The sequence below is a fragment of the Mixophyes fleayi genome, chromosome 5, assembly GCF_038048845.1.
Source record: "Mixophyes fleayi isolate aMixFle1 chromosome 5, aMixFle1.hap1, whole genome shotgun sequence".
NCBI classification, from domain to species: domain Eukaryota; kingdom Metazoa; phylum Chordata; class Amphibia; order Anura; family Limnodynastidae; genus Mixophyes; species Mixophyes fleayi.
Genome location: NC_134406.1, coordinates 57771470 through 57790244, shown reverse-complemented (window position 1 = coordinate 57790244; position 18775 = coordinate 57771470). Strand labels below are relative to the sequence as shown.

General features: G+C 40.1%; 1 protein-coding gene across 2 annotated transcripts in view; it reads left to right on the top strand.

Moving 5' to 3' along the window:
• The first annotated feature begins 4911 nt into the window (after nt 1-4911).
• The window catches only part of GSDME (gasdermin E), a 73110-nt gene continuing 59246 nt past the window's right edge, over nt 4912-18775 (top strand). For both annotated transcript variants that reach the window (XM_075212247.1, XM_075212248.1), the window contains exons 1-2: nt 4912-5043; nt 7752-7986. In XM_075212247.1, the coding sequence (XP_075068348.1) occupies nt 7770-7986 (217 nt within the window). In that variant the 5' untranslated portion in view covers nt 4912-5043; nt 7752-7769. The remainder of the gene's footprint in view (nt 5044-7751; nt 7987-18775) is intronic.

The following is an 18775-nucleotide window of genomic DNA, read 5'->3' as shown; positions in this document are numbered from 1 at the left end:
GAACTTTGGAAAACTTAATGATTTTATAAGTGCATATCATTCCAACAAAGATAGGTTAAGGATTTTCCAATTCTTGGGAGTGTTCACAATTGTATTTATTAGCTATGTGTACTTGTAGTTATACAGGTCCTGCAAGGAAGATAGTATGTGTATGCCTAGGCAATAAGTCTTATGTTTAACGCCTCCAAATTGAGATAAAGTTTTTTGATGGAATAAGTTGTAGCTGCACCTGTTAACAAATTCTGATTTGTTTACATTAACCTTGTATCCTGTGAATGAACCAAACACATCTATGGTGCTTAATATTGTGGGGGCACATTGGTCCGAATTCAACACCATCAGTATCATATCATCCGCAAACAGCAAGTTTGATTTCTTGGTTCCCCACCTTAATGCCTGTAAATTCTTTATATTTAACACACATCACGAGTATAAAGGTGGCTTCCAATAATCATAAGGTAACCTAATATACGGATGATATTCTTCTCTCCATAACAAACTCTCCTGATCTCACTCCCAAACATGTTTAACAAAATTCACCTCTTCTCTACCCTGTAGTCAAACTTTAAAATAAATATGGCCAAGACAGAAATCAGACTGCTTCATTCCACCAAAAATGAAACAACTCCTAGAACTTAACATAGTGCAAACTAATCAGGTCATCTTCTTAGGGATTATTTCACTAAGAAAGTTGAAACTCACTATCATCTAATGTCTAGTTATTTCCTGGATTGGCTGCATTGCTTGAATTAAAATGAACATCTTCCAAAATTTTCGGATCTTTTCCATTTCCCAGCCCTGCCAAGGTAATCTCCTCTTTGCAGAAGTTGGTGATGCGGTTTATCTAGTCAGGCAGAAAACTGCAAAACAAAGCTTGCATCGGTCTGAGGACCACTTTGGTAGGTGGCTTTGGCATCGCTAATTTATGTTGGTACTGTCATGCAGCTTGGCTGGCAGAGTGCGTTCAATTGCACTTGCCTCCGGGTGTCAGGGTCTGGGTTGACATTGAATTGACAGCTATTTGTAAGACCATGGTATACAGCCTGTTCTGTATGACCTCTATTCTAAGACCCCTTTTACCTGCTCCCATCCACTCATTTGTTTGTCTCCAGCTATCTGGTCCTGCTACAATAAGTCACCCCCCCCTCCTTCCTCAGTAAAATACCTCTGTGGGGTAACAGGTTAGATGCTTTTTCCACTCCGTCAAAACTCTCCTCTGAAAACAGACTCCTGTCCACCGTGGAAAACTTGTGTCTTCGCAGCCACTCCTCTAGGGGCCTTATCTCAACTCTCTATAATGACCTTCACCCCATTTCAGCTTTTGAGAGAGCCCCACACAAAGTGGGATGGAAACTGAATTTTGAGCAGAGGATATTTTGAGGAGACCTTGGACCCTGAGGAGTGGTTTAGAAATCTTCCATTCATGTATGTATTAAAGAGAATGCTTAAAAATGACCCTATTGATGGTACTACGTCCCAGCTAAGCTCTGCAGCAACTCAACGGATACTTCGGAAGTAAATTGTGGCAACCCTGAATCTTTCCTTCTTATATGGAACTGTCCCAAAATCCAGTCATTATAGATTGAAGTAAAATCCATAGCCTCTAACATCATCAACTAAATGACTCCTCATACTGCTCCCCAAGCACATCTACAAGCTGCTCAGGCACATCTTATGTGCAAAAACATTTTAGTTGGTGGCTTCATGGAAAAATCCTCACTCTCCCACCATTATGATGGTGTACAAGTGGGTCTGGCACATGTACTGGATGGGGCACTACAAGAATTCTGAGAAACTTCTCTGTATTCTACCATAAAGTCTGGGCTCCTTGGGCTTCTTTCCATAATTAACATTTCCACAATTTGTAACCTAGCCTCATGCTCACTATCATCCATGCTCCGGACCTCTACCATAAGCCCTTTACGTTCCCACCTCACCTCATTTCCAGCTCCTTCCTTAAATGAAAAATCAGTATCTTTAGTTCAAGCCCCAGTTTACACTCTTTGATGTCTGTTTTATTATCTAGATTGATTGTGTCATTGCATTCTTAGTTATACATCTTGTAAATGTGCTGTTTATGTTACTGTATTACTATATTATTATGATTTTGATGCTATTAATTAACAGTCTTCTAAAAAAGAAGTAATTCAATCATAATATCATCAACATTTATTTATATAGCGCCAAGAAATTCTGTAGCACTTTACAATTATATAGAATTGCTTTGGCTTCATTTATGTATTTTTGTTAAACATTTAAAATAAAAAAATATAAATATCTGTAGCCATCAGAGCAGTTTATTAAAATGTCCATGTAGGCTTGGCACTAGTGTGGGATGCACCCATTTGGGAGGTTAGACAGAAAAGTCAGCAAGCTGAACAGAGAAGTAGTATAGTGGTGTGATGGAAGAAAGCATGGAGAAAGGAATATAACATACTCACCTGAAGAGTGTATGTGATGAGATGACAGAGGTTTTAGTGAGCAGTTTTCAAGGTCTTTTCAACGTCAAACTTCGGGATAGTTGTGACCATGTTGGATGGCTGGTTGGAGCTGTGTACTGGTCTTCCCAAAATCAGACTTAAACCCCTACAATCTATTTTGCACGCAGTGGCTAGATTGATTTTCCTTGCAAATCGTTCTTCCTCTGCTGAATTACTCTGTCAGTCTCTACATTGGTTGCCTGTTTTTGGAACGCAAGTTTGCGTTACAAATGCCGAACTTCCTGTCAGTGGAAGGCACATGCGTTCCACTGCGGAAGTAAAAGTCTATAGATACAGAGTAGGTTAGCGAGCGGCTGCTGCGCCGCCTTGGGCATGCGCCCTGGGCGACGGCACCGCCCGCACCTGCCCATAGATTGTAAGCTTGCCTTCTTACCTCTCTGTCTGTATGTATTACCCAGTATTGTTTTATTAATGTTTGTTCCCAATTGTAAAGTGCTATGGAATTTGCTGGCGCTATATAAATGATGAGAGCCTATGACATGATAACAGTCGAGAAACCTTCCAGACAGAGTTTAGTTTAGCAAAAGTTGAGAGAACCCGCAGAGATACTGTGTGCAATTGGGGCCATATTGGGATTCTGTATAAATAATATGTAGTCATTCACAGTAGATTTTATCAAGAGTTGTTCTGGAACCCATAATTTTACCAACTTTATTATGAACAATATTGATGTGCTATGATGTGCCACCATTCATTGCATGAGCAAGGACCTTTTTTATATGGTCAACCACCAAACATAAGGATGCTACACAAGTCTGAGCGAGCCGGGAGGTGCACTGAAGCAGATTAGTACTAATGTGCCCATGAGGTTTGGGACTCAATGCTATAGCTATACATCTACATTACTACCACATATACAAAAATAGATAACATTAAATTAACTGATTCATGTGATTCCAATATGTGTGACTCCTATGTGAACGCATTGTTATGTTGAACCAGCTTGACATAGTACATTACCTTGCTGGAAGTAGCCATTAAAAGATAGGTTAACTGTGACCATAAAGGGATGCACAACACTCATCGCAATCGTCACCAGTTATTTATATAGCGCCACTATTTCCGCACTCATTTAAACAATGCTCAATTGGTATTAAAGGGCCTAATGTGTGCCAAGAAAACATTCTCCATACAAGGACACCACTAGTCTGACATGAGGCAAGATGGATCCATGGATTCATATTGTTTACACCAACTTCTGACCCTACCATCTGCATGTTGCAACAGAAATAGATATTTACCAGACCAGGCAATGTTTTCCACTGTTCAACCGCCCAGTTTTGGTGTAGCCTCACATTTCTGTTCTTAGCTGACAGTAGTGGAACCTGGTGTGGTCTTCTGCTGCTATATCCCATTCACCTCAAAGCATAGTTGCCTACTCTCCTCGAATGTCCGTGAATCTCCCAAATTTTTGGGAATCCCTACTGAAATCATGTGACAGCAGGGCAACCACCCAAATCCTACCAGGGCCTTCTTACCATTATGGGCCCCCGGGCAAAGCAGTGCACTGGGGCCCATATATATATATATATATATAGAGAGATACAGATATAGAGATAGATAGATGTACTTGCTCAGTGACCCTTGAAGGTTTTTTTTACAGGTTTTTTCTTTTGCAGGATTATTTATTCTAATTAAGAGCCCTGCCTATGGGGCCCCCTTGTCTGTGGGGCCCCCGAGCACCTGCCCATCGTGCCCAATGGAAAAGTTGGCCCTGGATCCTACCTACTTTGTTAGTAAGGTGGGTGGGGATGGGGCTTAGTGGCGCGATTTGTACGTCATCATGGTCCCACCCTCTGGTGTAATAGGCTAAAATGGTGATGTCCATTTAGGAGGCGGGGCAAAAATGACATGATTAGCTGAGCCCCACCACCATCTGCCCCCAGGATCTCCTGGAGGTTGACACACAAAAGTTGGCAAGTAAGCTTCAATGTCCAACATGCTGTGATCAGAGAAGCTCTTCTACATACCACTGTTGTAATGCATGGTTATTTGTGTTACTGTCCCCTTCCTGTAAGCTTGAAACAGTCTGCCCATTCTCCTCTCACTTCTCTCATTAGGAAGGCATTTTTGCCAACAGAACTGATTGTGGTCTGTCATGACAATGCCAGACAGTTCCATGTTATTGTATGTTTAGGAGTTGCTAAAAATACATGTATTATTCCTTCATTATATTAAAATGATTAAATTACTTTATGTTTAACACGTATGTATTCTTCTGTCTACTCACAAATGCTATTTTATTTTACCTCCACGATTGTGTTATGAGTTTAACTTATTTTTGTCTGAAACCGAGACCATGCATACATTGCAGCTAAGAAGCACTTCCCGCCCCTTTTACTTTCTATGTACACAACTGAAACTACCAATGACAGAACAGTCCAAGCACCTACATAATGACGTATAAGGAGTTCAGTGAGTGGAGGATCCGAACAGCAGAGAAAGGGAAGTAGAGCTGACAGCAGCAGTGTGCAGAGTGCTGCACAGTAAACAAAACTCCACAGAACGGACAGAACGGGACTGGGTTTATTGCAGATAGCCGGTGAGTTGGGTGATTTGTGCACTGAAAACATAAGAGGTGTGCACCGTCCCTGTGTACTTTGTGACCTGTTCTGTGTGACCTGTACTGCCATTGTAGCAGTGGGGATCTTTCTGTGTCACAGAGATAGCAGACAGTAACTAGTGGTTGTTTGTGATAATGTTTCTCAAAGCGAAAGTTAACTTTAAGTCATTAATAAAGTAATAAGAACCACAATTATATAGTATGTATAGATAATATGCAAATGAAGTTATAGTTGATAATACATTATTGTAAAGGACTGACATGGAATTGGTGTATTGATGTTTTTCATTTATGTGTTCAGACTATTGCAAGTACATAGTTTATATGTGCTAACTACCCTGTCTAGGATTATTGAAAATTGTACATTTTAAATCTTTTTTTTTTCTTTTTTTTTACAATCGCCTCACCCAGTGGAAGTATTTATAGCTGCAGATTTCACATTTCTTCTTACACAGATCATACACCTGTTGTTCCAACAATGGTTCTATATAATAAATACATAAGATACAATTACAATTCTATTCATGATTTCAGTGTGGTCTTGAAAGTCCTGAAATGCAACAATGTGCTGCAATGAGGCATTATTATTGTAATACAGTAAAATGTTGGAAATGTAAAACTGCTCTGGTCTCTTTAGTTTGATGGTAGGTTTAGTAATAACTGTGACAAAATGTAGCTTTTACAAATACAGAGTATTTAGGCATGGACAAATTGATCCACAAGTTAGGAGCCCTCAATTTTGTAATGAAAATTTTTCGAGCCACTCCATTGTATACTGATTGAAAATAATTATAGCTAGCACAGTGTTCCATTCTGTTGACCTGATAGCACTATAACAGCCTGTGCCATCCAATTGACAACTGGTTCCCAGCAATCACAATTCCCATGCACATTGTAGTCATGCTGTGGTATTACTGTGGTCAGAACCTTTCTCTGAACATGGTCTTGGTTCTGATTACTGTAGTAGTACAGCATGTCACAAGTCTGTACCTGCAACCTCACGTCAGGAACATGGTTCAGGTCCTGGGAAATGTATTATAGAGGGGCCTGTTTGTACAGAACTCTTTCAAAAAAATTAAAAGTGGGGTGGCTGTATAACCTATCCGCCATGCTGCTTTTTTTTTAGGTGACACGGTTTTTTTCAACTATCATGATTACAGCTTAGTTATCATCAGGATAATTATGATATTAATGTGTTAATGTTGTCTTAATATGTGAGTGTACTTTAGTCAAAAATGGTTTCCAGCAAATTCTTGTGTGTAAGCAAACAAAGGTTTAATTATTTATTTTTTATTTATTTATAAAGCACTAACATAGTACTCGATACTGTACAGTGAGGAGATCCTGATACAAACAAATACCATGCAATGGCATGATATAGAAGGTAATATGCATCTGAATTGCAACTTGGCATATGCACGTAATTGCGTGTCTTTGTGCAAATGCATTTTACTTCTGCGGTTTTAGATGCAAATGCGTCCAACTCAGCCTCAGGTCCTTTATCTTCATTTTTATTTTGTTTCACCGTGAGTGTAAGACCTGCCCGAAAGCCACATCCATACTTTACTGCAGTGTACGAGAGACTGTATAGAGATTTACAACTAGCTACTTTGCAATAACCATTGCAGACATTGGTGTGAACATGGCTCATCTTCCCTGTGGGCACGCTCTCGACATCCTGATAAGTCCATGTCTTAAGGAATATAGACTGTTTGCAAGGCAAATGGGGTGTGACCACTCGTGTATATGTGACAAGATTTAGATTGCCACCTTAGGCAGCAGAAGGATTTGGTACAAAATACACAATTATTTATATACACCAATCATACACAGCACTATGCAGAGAATATGTAGTCATTCACATCCGTCCCTGTCCCACTGGAACTTACAATCTAAATTCCCTGCCATACACACAAACTAGAGTCCATTTTGTCAGAAGCCAAGTAACTTATCAGTATATATTTGGACTGTGGGGGTATACTGGATCACGTGGAGAAAACCCATGCAAACACCAGGAATCTGCACAGATAGGGCCCTGGTTTTAGTTGAGTTAATGACCCCAGCACTGTGAGATAGCAATACTAACCACTGTGTGACCGTGATGCCCAGCTGCAGTCTCTCTGAAGCTGTTTTGTGACTGTACGTTTAGCTATTTTTTATTAATAGAACTACTATCAACCTGCTTTTTTTTCAAAATACTTTGTGCCGCTGTAACAGTTGCAGGTGGTGCATGATTTTTTGTTGTTAAGGGGAAAAAAACCCACGTATTATTCTGATCTGTAACTTTGTGTCTCAATTTTTTTTTTCCTCAATTATGCACAATAAATCATATTGATTTTCTGTGTGAGAAAATTTGGAGGTGCGTAGTAGTATTACTTATGAAAAACACGTGAGGACATTCTGGACATCATATCAGAGTATCCCTGCAGTTTCTCATTTATGCTCTAACCATGATTGAGCTTTATATACATATTCTTCTTACAATCTCTTCAACCTTAACACCAAAATAAAAGTTGGGATTAAATACTTTCTGTTACATCTCATGTAAACTTTTCTATACTGTACAACCAACCGCTCATCCCTATTAGTCTGTTAACCATACACTGTGATTTTGGATTGCAGTTTTATAGTGTATATTGCATATTTTTAATTTGTACCCATTAATGAATTTCTGCTGATGTTTTTAGGACATTGATTATACTAAGATGTTTGCAAAAGCTACCAGGAATTTTCTGAGAGATATTGATGCTGGCGGGGAGTTAATATCTGTCTCCAGTTTAAATGATTCGGATAAGGCCCAGCTTCTTAGCGTAGTGACAAAGAAGAGGCGATTCTGGTGCTGGAAGAAACCAAGGTACCAATTTTCATCATGTGCTTGCCTGCTGAGTGATATACTGACTGATGGCAACAGTGTGAATCCAGGTAAGCGTCACCTAGTAATTAATATCCTACGGCATGTGACCTCTCTTTCTAACCTTGATAAAGTTGCTGCCAGTACCTATGCCATTACGGTAGTTCTGTATATGGGAAGCATCCCTTTGATTATGATCTGTTTCAAATATTGGAACTCTCTGTGCACCTATCTGTTTTGATTGTTCTTTATCATCATCATCATCATCATCTTCATCATTTATTTATATAGCGCCAACATATTCTGTAGCGCTTTACAATTGGGGACAAACATAATAAACTAATAAACAAACTGGGTAAAACAGACAAAGAGGTGAGAAGGCCCTGCTCACAATCTATGGGACAATGGGAGATTGACACATGAGGTTAAGTCTACATTTTGCATCTTGGCCCAGCCAGACTGCAAAGGAAAAAGTGACTCATAAGCTAAATGATCCTGTCACACAACAATGTTTGTCAGGGGGTAGTTGTCTTGTGTGAAATTGTGTAACAGGCAGTAACAGGCTAAAGGTAGTGAGGTTAAGAGGGTGGTTGGGGAATATTATAAGCTTGTCTGAATAGGTAGGTTTTCAGAGAAAGCTTGAAAGTTTGTAGACCAGAGGAGAGTCTTATTGTGCGAGAGAGAGCGTTCCATATAGTGGGTGCAGCCTGAAAAAAGTCCTGTAACCGGGAATGGGAGGATGTAATGAGGGTGGATGAGAGACGCAGATCTTTTGCAGAACGGAGTTGCCGAGTTGGGAGATATTTTGAGACAAGAGAGGAGATGTATGTTGGTACAGCTTTGTTGATGGCCTTGTAGGTTAGTAAAAGTATTTTATATTGGATTCGGTAGAAGACAGGCAGCCAGTGTAGAGACATACAGAGTGATTCAACAGAGGAATAGCGATTTGCAAGGAAAATCAGTCTTGCCGCAGCATGCAAAATAGATTGTAGGGATTTGAGTCTGTTTTGGGAAGACCAGTAAGGAGGCAATTGCAATAGTCAATGCGGGAGAGAAGTGCATGAATTAAGGTTTTAGCAGTGTCATTGCTGTTCCATAAAAGCATATACTTTGCATATTGGAAAGTACGGAGTCATTAATTGCTCATCCTTATCTTCCCTGTATTTTTATTGCAATTCAGTTGGATTTGATGTATGCTTCCAAGCCTTGCAAATATGTAGTTGAGTTTATCCTGCTAAATTGTTTACCTGTGACTTTGTATAATTGATGTTCTCTTTGTACACGTTTTTGGAATGAGGGATGGTTGAAGGACAAAAAAAATGCTAATGTTTTTCTTGGATATCAACTAGTTTTGACTCTGCATAGTGTAAAATGTCACTTTTTAAAGAGTTGTCTACTGTGGGCAACTCTTTATTATACAATCCTGCCTCCTCAGAATCCCACTGTTGCCTGAATCTGACAGCCAGCTTTCACTGTGGTTTACAGTGCTGGAGGACTCAGTCCATCTATAGTGCTTCAATACAGCTCTTTTGAAGTGCTATGTACAGCTAGCAGCGTGACAAGATGGAAAGCCAGCTTTCTGCTACAACAAACAAGGATTGCTCTTTGCTCTATGGGGGGAGAATGATTTGCCACTTTTACTAAAATACATTGCTCTTTTCTCTTTACCTTCTGTCCCTCTCAGCCATGTTTTATATTAACAGGCAGAGCTGTTTATTGTAGCTGAGGTGGCAAATTGCACAAAGCTGATTTGTTGGATACAGTTGTATCCAGTGCAAAGAGCTATGCCCTGTACAACACATCAACAACTAAAATATTTCCTGACCAACAAAAAAGCCATCACCAATTCCAATCCCAGTCCTCCATTTGTACACACCCATTTCAAAAAACAGTCCACTTTCTATCCAAGTCACCTCAGGGGTTCCTATATTGATACTTTCCAAAAGATGGTGGAGGATGATCTGGACAAGCTGATCCACCACAATTCCGAATCCCACCAATCCAACCTCACTGAATCGGAAGTTACTGCACTTAAGGAGCTAAAGGGTAGCAAGTTATGAAACCGGTGGACAAAGGAGGCTGTATTACTATCCTAAACAAGAGTGATTGCAAAAAAAAAACCAACTCAACACACAATTACGCGATAGGTCCACATATAAACCACTTCTATGTGACCCCACCACTATATTCATTCAAAACCCAGGGACCCTTTTGAGTCAAGCACACACAAAGGGGATTCTCACTAAGCAAGAATTTGAATATCTCAACCGCAAACATCCCAAAATTCCGGTTATATACTGCCTCCCAAAAATTCACAAAGATCTCAAGAATCCCTCGGGTGTCAGGAATAGGCTTTGTAACCAACAACCTATCCCAATTTATCGACTATTTCTTACAACTATTGGTCACTCAGCAATTAAGTTACCTAAAAGATACCTTTGATGTCCTGCACATTCTAAACGAATTCACTTGGGAACAGAACAGTACTTTACTCACATGCAATGTTTCATCACTATAAACAGTTATCAATCATGATGCAGGCTGCAGACATGTGGAATACATCCTTATCCATCGATCCGATATTTCCCCCCCCCCCTCTAGATCCAATTCATCATTGAATCCATCAAATTTGTTTTAAACCATAACTATTTTTGGTTTGATGGACAGTACTTCCAACAAGTGAGGGGCACTGCAATTGGTTACCGAGTTATGCAAACCTTTTTATGGCCCATTGGGAGAATACCTCAGTCTGAAGTAACAACCCACACATCAAGGAGATTTGTCTGTGGCGTTGCTTCATAGACGACATTCTGTGCATCTGGAAGGGGACTGATGAACACTTAGATGCATTCATCTCGCACCTCAATAACAATGACCTCCACCTCCATTTTAACGGCCAATAAAAGTAAAATTAAAGTGGAGTTTCTATATCTATAAATCTATACAGAAAGAGGAGCTGTTAAAACCAAAACCTTTATTAAACAGAAAGACTGTAACACCTTCATCCCTGCTTCCAGTGGACACCACCAAGCCTGGTTAAAAAATATTCCTAGAGACCAATTTATGCGTCTAAGACAAAACTGCTCTGACCTCAATGTGTTCAAAGAGCTAGTAACCACTCTGAAAGAAAGGTTCGTGGATAGAAATTATGACCCTGATATCGTCAATTCAGCCTTTCTAGAGACTGTACAACTAGAAAGAGACCATTTGTTCGATTCCAAAATTAAACCCCTAGAATCAGACAGAATTTCATCACTTAATACAATAAAAATTCTAAACAATTTGAAAAGTTCATACGCAAACACTGGCCCATACTTCTGAAAGATGACAAGCTCTCCCACATGCTAGCTACATTTATCTATAAAAAAAGCACCCAACCCACCCAAATTAGTGTCAAGTTGTATACCAAAAAAAATAACCAGCTCTACAGAAACCTGGCTTAAAGAAAAAACAACAGGCTTTTTTTTTTTTTTTTTTTTGCTGTACTAGTTGTTCATCACGTATATCCACACATTGTGGATCAACCAAACCAGTTAAAATATTTCAATCCTTTGTCACCAAAAAGTTATTTGAGATTAAAGAGAAAATCACATGTGACACAATAGGAGTCATATATTTGCTGGAGTGCCCGTGTTTACTACAATACGTGGGTCGTACCATCCAAAGTCTGTAGGCAAGAGTTTCTGAACACATCAGAAATATTAGAAACCAACTAGAAAAGCACAGTGTTTCAGCACATTTCTCTGTACACCACAATTATGACTCCATGTCCCTCAGATTTATGGGCATCAAAAAAGTTCAGAAATATTGGAGAACTGGGGACATTATCAAAAACATATCTAGAAAAGAGGCAAGGTGGATTTATGACCTTTACACCCTCCACCCCAAAGGCCTAAACCTAGATTTTGGTCTGGGAACTTTCCTAGATAATGAATAACCTGGTACGTAAAGCTACCTAGAATTAGATCTCATTAATAAGCCTAATGTCTATAACACCAGCAGCCCCTAAGAGGAAGTCCCTTTCATCGCCACTAATGACTCCTAAATAGACCATTACCTATGGTCACTAGCCCTTACTCATCGCACATACCTCCTATTGTGTAGATGGAAGGATTTAATTGGTCTGCTATATCTACATCTATGATTGTATTTTTTGCTCTACATAGAATATTGCTGTTTGCCTTATTCCTAGACTACCATAGCACCACACAATATCTTTGATCCATTTTCAGAATGATCATTTCCACTTTTGTGCTGCAATTTTATATATGTATGTTTCCAATATACATTCCCCCATGGTATATTCATGAAATTGATATATACATGTACTATTCAATTTATTCACTTGTATGCGGCCAAGATGGATTGCTTATGAACTGTCAGTGTTCATTAATCCCATTCGGCGATTGGCCATCCAATCAAGCTATATACTGGAGGAGTAAATAGGTAGGGAAAATTTTTTATATTTACACCTCATCCCTGATGAAGCCCGCTGAGTGCGGGGGAAACGTGTTGAAACACCCAACTGATATTACCATACTGGACTTACATTCTATTCTATCCTGATCGACTAAGCCGTTTGTACTAAGACTACATATCGGGCAGCAGAGCGCATCTCAAGATGGCTATATTAAAACTACCCGCTCATGTGACGCAGGCCTGCCACGTCGGCACTGTCTACTGAAGGAACAGCCGCTCATGCGACGAAGGCCGGCCACGTCAGCACTGTCTACTGAAGGAACAGCCGCTCATGCGACGAAGGCCTGCCACGTCAGCACTGTCTACTGAAGGAACAGCCGCTCATGCGACGAAGGCCTGCCGCGTCGGCACTGTCTACTGAAGGAACAGTCGCTCATGCGACGAAGGCCTGCCACGTCAGCACTGTCTACTGAAGGAACAGCCGCTCATGCGACGAAGGCCGGCCACGTCAGCACTGTCTACTGAAGGAACAGCCGCTCATGCGACGAAGGCCTGCCACGTCAGCACTGTCTACTGAAGGAACAGCCGCTCATGCGACGAAGGCCGGCCACGTCAGCACTGTCTACTGAAGGAACAGCCGCTCATGCGACGAAGGCCTGCCGCGTCGGCACTGTCTACTGAAGGAACAGTCGCTCAGGCGACGAAGGCCGGCCACGTCAGCACTATCTACTGAAGGAACAGCCGCTCATGCGACGAAGGCCTGCCACGTCAGCACTGTCTACTGAAGGAACAGCAGGAACATACCCTCATGTTCTGAGCAGGTGCGCACCGCTGGAAACGCCGATACTACCACTTTCACGGCTTCTACACACGCCGCCGAACATCAAAAGAGAGGTAAGGAATATCATTCAGACTGGCTCTCACAGGAACGAGTAAGTCACTGTTTTGCATGTGCCCATTGATTCATAGGTATATTGCCCTTTGACACTATACATTCAAATGCTAGTGGTGCGATCTGTGCGCCCCATCTACTGCTTATACCATGTAGTGTTTTTCTTTGAGGCACACATTTGCTGTACTATGTTTTGTTCTGGCCAAAACTGTTTGTTTACTGTGTTTAAAAGAAAACACCATACATTGTTAATAAACAATCATTTGTTTTTACACACTTGTACCGTACACCCCTCATTTGAGCGCAAGGGAGTCCTTTCTCTATTTGTATGACCATTAGGTACAGGGGCAGGGGCGCGCTGGGCAGGGAGGCCCCCCCTGGGCCACTTGGTCTGGTATCCCCTTTGGACTGCCAATTTGTATATGCGGGGCCGTCCTCATATACACAATGGTATCCAGTGCACAGGCGGTCGCATCACATGTTACGCAATGCAGCCTTGTCACTCATTAATATAATATAGTACTATAAGTTGTAGTATAATATTTTATTAATGAATGACGCGGCCGCATTGAGTGACGTAATGCAACCGCCTGTGCACTGAATAGCATTCTGTATATGAGGACGGCACCGCATATACAGAATGACAACAATACCGCTCTGCAGGGCCATCTGAACAACATTATGGGCCCCCGGGAAAAGCAGTGCACCGGGGCCCCTACATATATATATAGAGAGAGAGAGATAGATATAGATGTATAGAAATACAGATATAGATATATAGAGATAGAGATAGATAGATGTACTTGCTCAGTGATCCTTGAAGGTTTTTTTGCAGGTTTTTTTCTTTTGCAGGATTATTTATTCTAATTAAGAGCCCTGCCTATGGGGCCCCCTTGCCCGTGGGGCCCCCGGGCACCTGCCCATCGTGCCCAATGGAAAAGATGGCCCTGCCGCTCCGTGGACAGTGCTACAGGGCTCCTCCCATAGCCTACAGGAGCCCTGCAGCAGCAAATTACTGAGGGCCAGGGTGTCAGATTGACACCCTGTGTCCTGCCTCTCCTCCCCCTAGTACAACCCTCTAGATATGATTGGGCAGCCCCAATCATATTCATATACATGGGAGCCTCAATCTCACTAAGAGCCTCACATGAAGAAGGTAAAGATTAATTAATTAATAAATATATAACTAATTATATAAATTAATATATACATATATAAACAAAATAAATAATTAATATAAATTATATATATATAATTTATATACTGGTGGCTTGCCCACCAATACAATGGGAACTTCCAATACAGTATGAGGCTCCCATTTAAGCAGGACAGGACAAACACCCACCTCTGCAGCCATTATTGAAGACAAGAGCAAGGGAAGCACAGCAAGAACAAAGAAAAACAGAAAGAGAGAAATTACAATCACTTTTATTCAGGTAATAAAAGTCAGGTCAGTTTTTTTTAATATTATCGTATTTATTTTTATTGTTCCCCGAGAACCGAACCCGCCCGAATTTCAGGTATCGACTTGGTACTCTCCCGCCTATTCGAAATTAAAAACAAGGCAAAACATCACAGTGACGTCGTCAGATCTCAGAGCTCGGTTCTCGCGATGTTTCAAATCCATAAATATCCGCCTCCACAGCAATCCATTGCCATTTGACAGAGGGAAAGAGAAGGGTTAGGTCGCAGGATTAGAGCAGGGAGAGAACAGTTATTACAGCACTTATTACAGCAGGAAGAGAGCAGTTATTAGAGCAGGAAGAGATGCGTATAGAGGAGGCATTTTTGCAAAATTTACAAACTGTTTGGGGTGTCATATTCCCTCCTAAAGAAACTATTTTCTGCCTGCAGAAATTGTAATATACCACCACAATTTCTTTCTGAATATGCACTACAATTGCTTGGGGTGTGACATATTGCCCTGTTCCAAAAATCTATTTTCTGGTGTTGAAATTATTGGATACCAGCACTATATTTTTCTCAATTTGCACTACAAGTGCTTGGGGTGTCAGATATTCCCCTCTTTGAAAAAAACAATTTTTCTGATGTTGAAATTATTATATACCAGCACTCTATATTTCTGAATTTCTATTTTATTGTACAGTCCATGCAGGCTGCTGCTTCTTCTATTTCAATTTTAATCTCTGGGAATCATCTAGACCCAAACAGAACCTCTGCAATGGGCATTTCTATTTATAAAATAGTATTTGCAGGCTGCTTCTTTTTCGATTTTAACTATAAGTGTAGGGTGTAATATATACCCAAAGACGATGGCTGCATTGCCAATAGTCAAAGATGGAGAGGAAGACAAGCAGGCTTGTCTGTAGAATTTGCAGGCAAGTGTTACATTACATTGAATAAATATGAATTTCTATAGCTCTTTTTAGACCTTTGGCTGCCACCCTGGATTGGGGTGTGTAGCTGTAGAATTAAGGAAGGCCTACCAGGGATTAAACTGTATTTTTCCTAATTTGCACTAATAAGGTTTGGGTGTAATCTAGAGCCAAACAGAAAAGATGCTTTGACCATTTCTATTGACCGTCCAGTTTTTGCAGGCTGCTTTTTTTTTCTAGTTAACTATAACTGTAGGGTGTAATATACAGATAGACACCAAACTGCCTTTTTTGCTATGAATTTCAATCACTCTTTATAGTGCGTTGTCTGGCACCCTGGATTGGTGTGTGTCTGATAAAAGCGCACATTCCGGTGGAGGGCAGCGCTCGTTGACATTTATTAGCTGTAGAATTACCTTACTTATCCAAGAAACAGGTGGAGCACTAAATTATGTTATTTTAGCCCAAAAAAATTGAATTTTTTAGCAAATTGTAAAACAAAACCAAACAACCAAAACCAAAACACGCAAGGGCAGTTTTGCCAAAACACAAAGGTAATCCAGATCCAAAACCAAAACACGGGGGTCAGTGACCATCTCTAAAATATTCACACATATTTTCAGATTTCTGTGATTTCCGTGTCGAAAGTACAGATATATTCACTTAAACAAGTCTCGCTAACAGACGGCATTTTATCTTGTATCGTTTCTTTATGGGCATAACAAACTTCCAGCTGATTTCTGAGAACATTCATCAGCGCTATTTTCACACAGATTAAAACCGCTTGTAATATCTGCATGTAAAAGCTCACTTTCACCTTTCTCTTTTTTATCTTAAAGGGAAAGCTATTTTTCTCAAATTCACAGACAAAATTATTTTGTTCAAATGCAGATACGTCCTGTTGGACCCCAGCCAGCTGGAGCTAAGTATTTTCTGACACTATCTGTACATTATTTACATTCTTGTCTTTCACTGATTCGTACAGTGACAGACCAAAGATTTTAAAACTTGTTTTGCATCTTTTCAAAAGCTTACCATTAACCAATGCAGGCATTACATTTACAAATGCATAACTTTTTCGACCTTAAACCAAAAACAGAAAAAGAACTCCCTTCTAAAGGAAGAAAAATTAACGGATATCTTCCAGCCTACTGCTGTGGAACTACAAACCCCTTTTTAGCAATTTTTCATACATTGTCAAATAACAAAAACCGTCTCCAAGATTTTTTTCACACTAAAGTCTTTTACACAAAATAAAAGGGGCAGACATTCCGTCCTCTACTTATCACTCGCACGTAATAAGACAGAAACAGAAAAGCATACGCACAATGTGTAATTTTCCTCCCATATACATACATGCACAGTACACGACCCACCTGCCCACATATTATGTGGTATCTGATTCATTATTTTTGTCATTATATCATGTATCAGTTTTTTTTAGTAATTGATTCATCATTCAGATTCTGATGTATTTAACATATTCACATATATTGCGACTTTCCAGATCTCTTAACTTTCCTGTGTCACCTCAAACAATCTCTTGGGGTTTGGTCTCAATACCCCTTTGTTCTTGTCACATTACCACTTGCAACACCATTGTTTCTTCATTTACACATATCAATTCCTTCTTTGCTTAACCCCACTTTCTTGAATACTTCCGGCACACCTTCTACTTCCCCATTTCCTAAAATCTTTGCGCATCATGTCAATGGGGGAGCTGTTGTCATTTATCGGTTTACTATCTATATTTCTTATATTGACAGTATTCTGTTGAGTCCAAATAGGCACCTTATGGATGTCTCGTTCTGTGAACTCCTTATAGTGGGTGTCCGTGCAAAACAACTTCTGGGATGAAGGTCTGCAAAGTTCTTTTAAACTTTTGGGCAGATTACAGAATCTCCCTTATTGGATATATTTCTGGAGATGTTTTATAAAATGTTCAAAACAGTAACTCTAATTCCTTCTATTCCATTACGTACTTTCCAAAAGATGTATATTATACCCAAAATAACTAAAACAATCACTATTACAAAAAAATAGGGATTCTATGTCCACCTGCTTTGTTAGTATTTAGATATCGGGGAACTAACTGTCAACAAGTTATTGTTTAGACAAAGACAACCCCCCGGCCGCTGGTGCCCGTTTCACAAGTACAAACGAGAAAACACCAAGGACCCTGATTGGACACAATGGTCGATTTTCTCAACACTTCTACCGTGTTTTATTAGCCGTCACTTAATTCAGCCCTGTATGAGCTAGGAAGTCTTAAGACGTAACCCAGTGATCACAGTTTGTGAAGGACAAGCCTCTGTTGCGGTCTTTGATTGACGTCTTATTTGACTTTTTATTCTTTGTACATCATACAGTAAGCACAAACACATGCACTCAAAATTCATTCATTTTTCAAAATTCTAATTACAGTCAACAAATTGGGTTAGTACTTATATTAATCAGATTATACTTGAGACTCACAAATTCGCTTGTCAGGTGCCTCAGATAGACATTAGGTGACCAGGAATATGAAGACCAATGAGCAGAAATCTACTCACCGCAGATATGTTTGGTTTCAACATTCGGGGAAATCTCCGTTGTCTATCTTGCAGATTAGAAAGTGAATCTCTGTGTCCGACCTTCAAGTATGATAGATTTATATCTTAACTGGACTGACCAGTTTCAATGGTATATGGCCCTTGATAGAGCTATATCTTAACTGGAGTCTCAAAGTAACTTCAGTTTACCTTGTGATGTCAAGTACAGGAGAAAACACATTTAAAGTAATCTTAAAATAGTCCATTCAAAGTAAACTAACATAAAAGGACTGGAATAAGACAATAGTCAGACAGCTGCTCTAACGAAAAGCAGGGAGTGGGGAGTTATGTGATAAATCAAAAGCTGCAGTTAAGACATTGCAGCTTGTGATTGGTCTGCTGCTCATCCTTTCCCCTGCATTTAAGGTTGGTTTACTATATTGATTTGCCTGTTCTGTGTTCCAAAACTCCTTCAAAAAACAGACTGCATGCAGCAGCCATAGGGCTCTGGCTATGGGGAGAGGCACCTTTAGTGAAAATATACGTATTAAACTTTTCAATGGGCAGCATGAGTGCTCTAATACATTTTGGGGAGCCCTCCACTTCCCTGTGAGCTTTTATTGACGTAATTGTATGACCAGTTTCAATGGTATATGGCCCTTTATAGAACTATATCTTACTG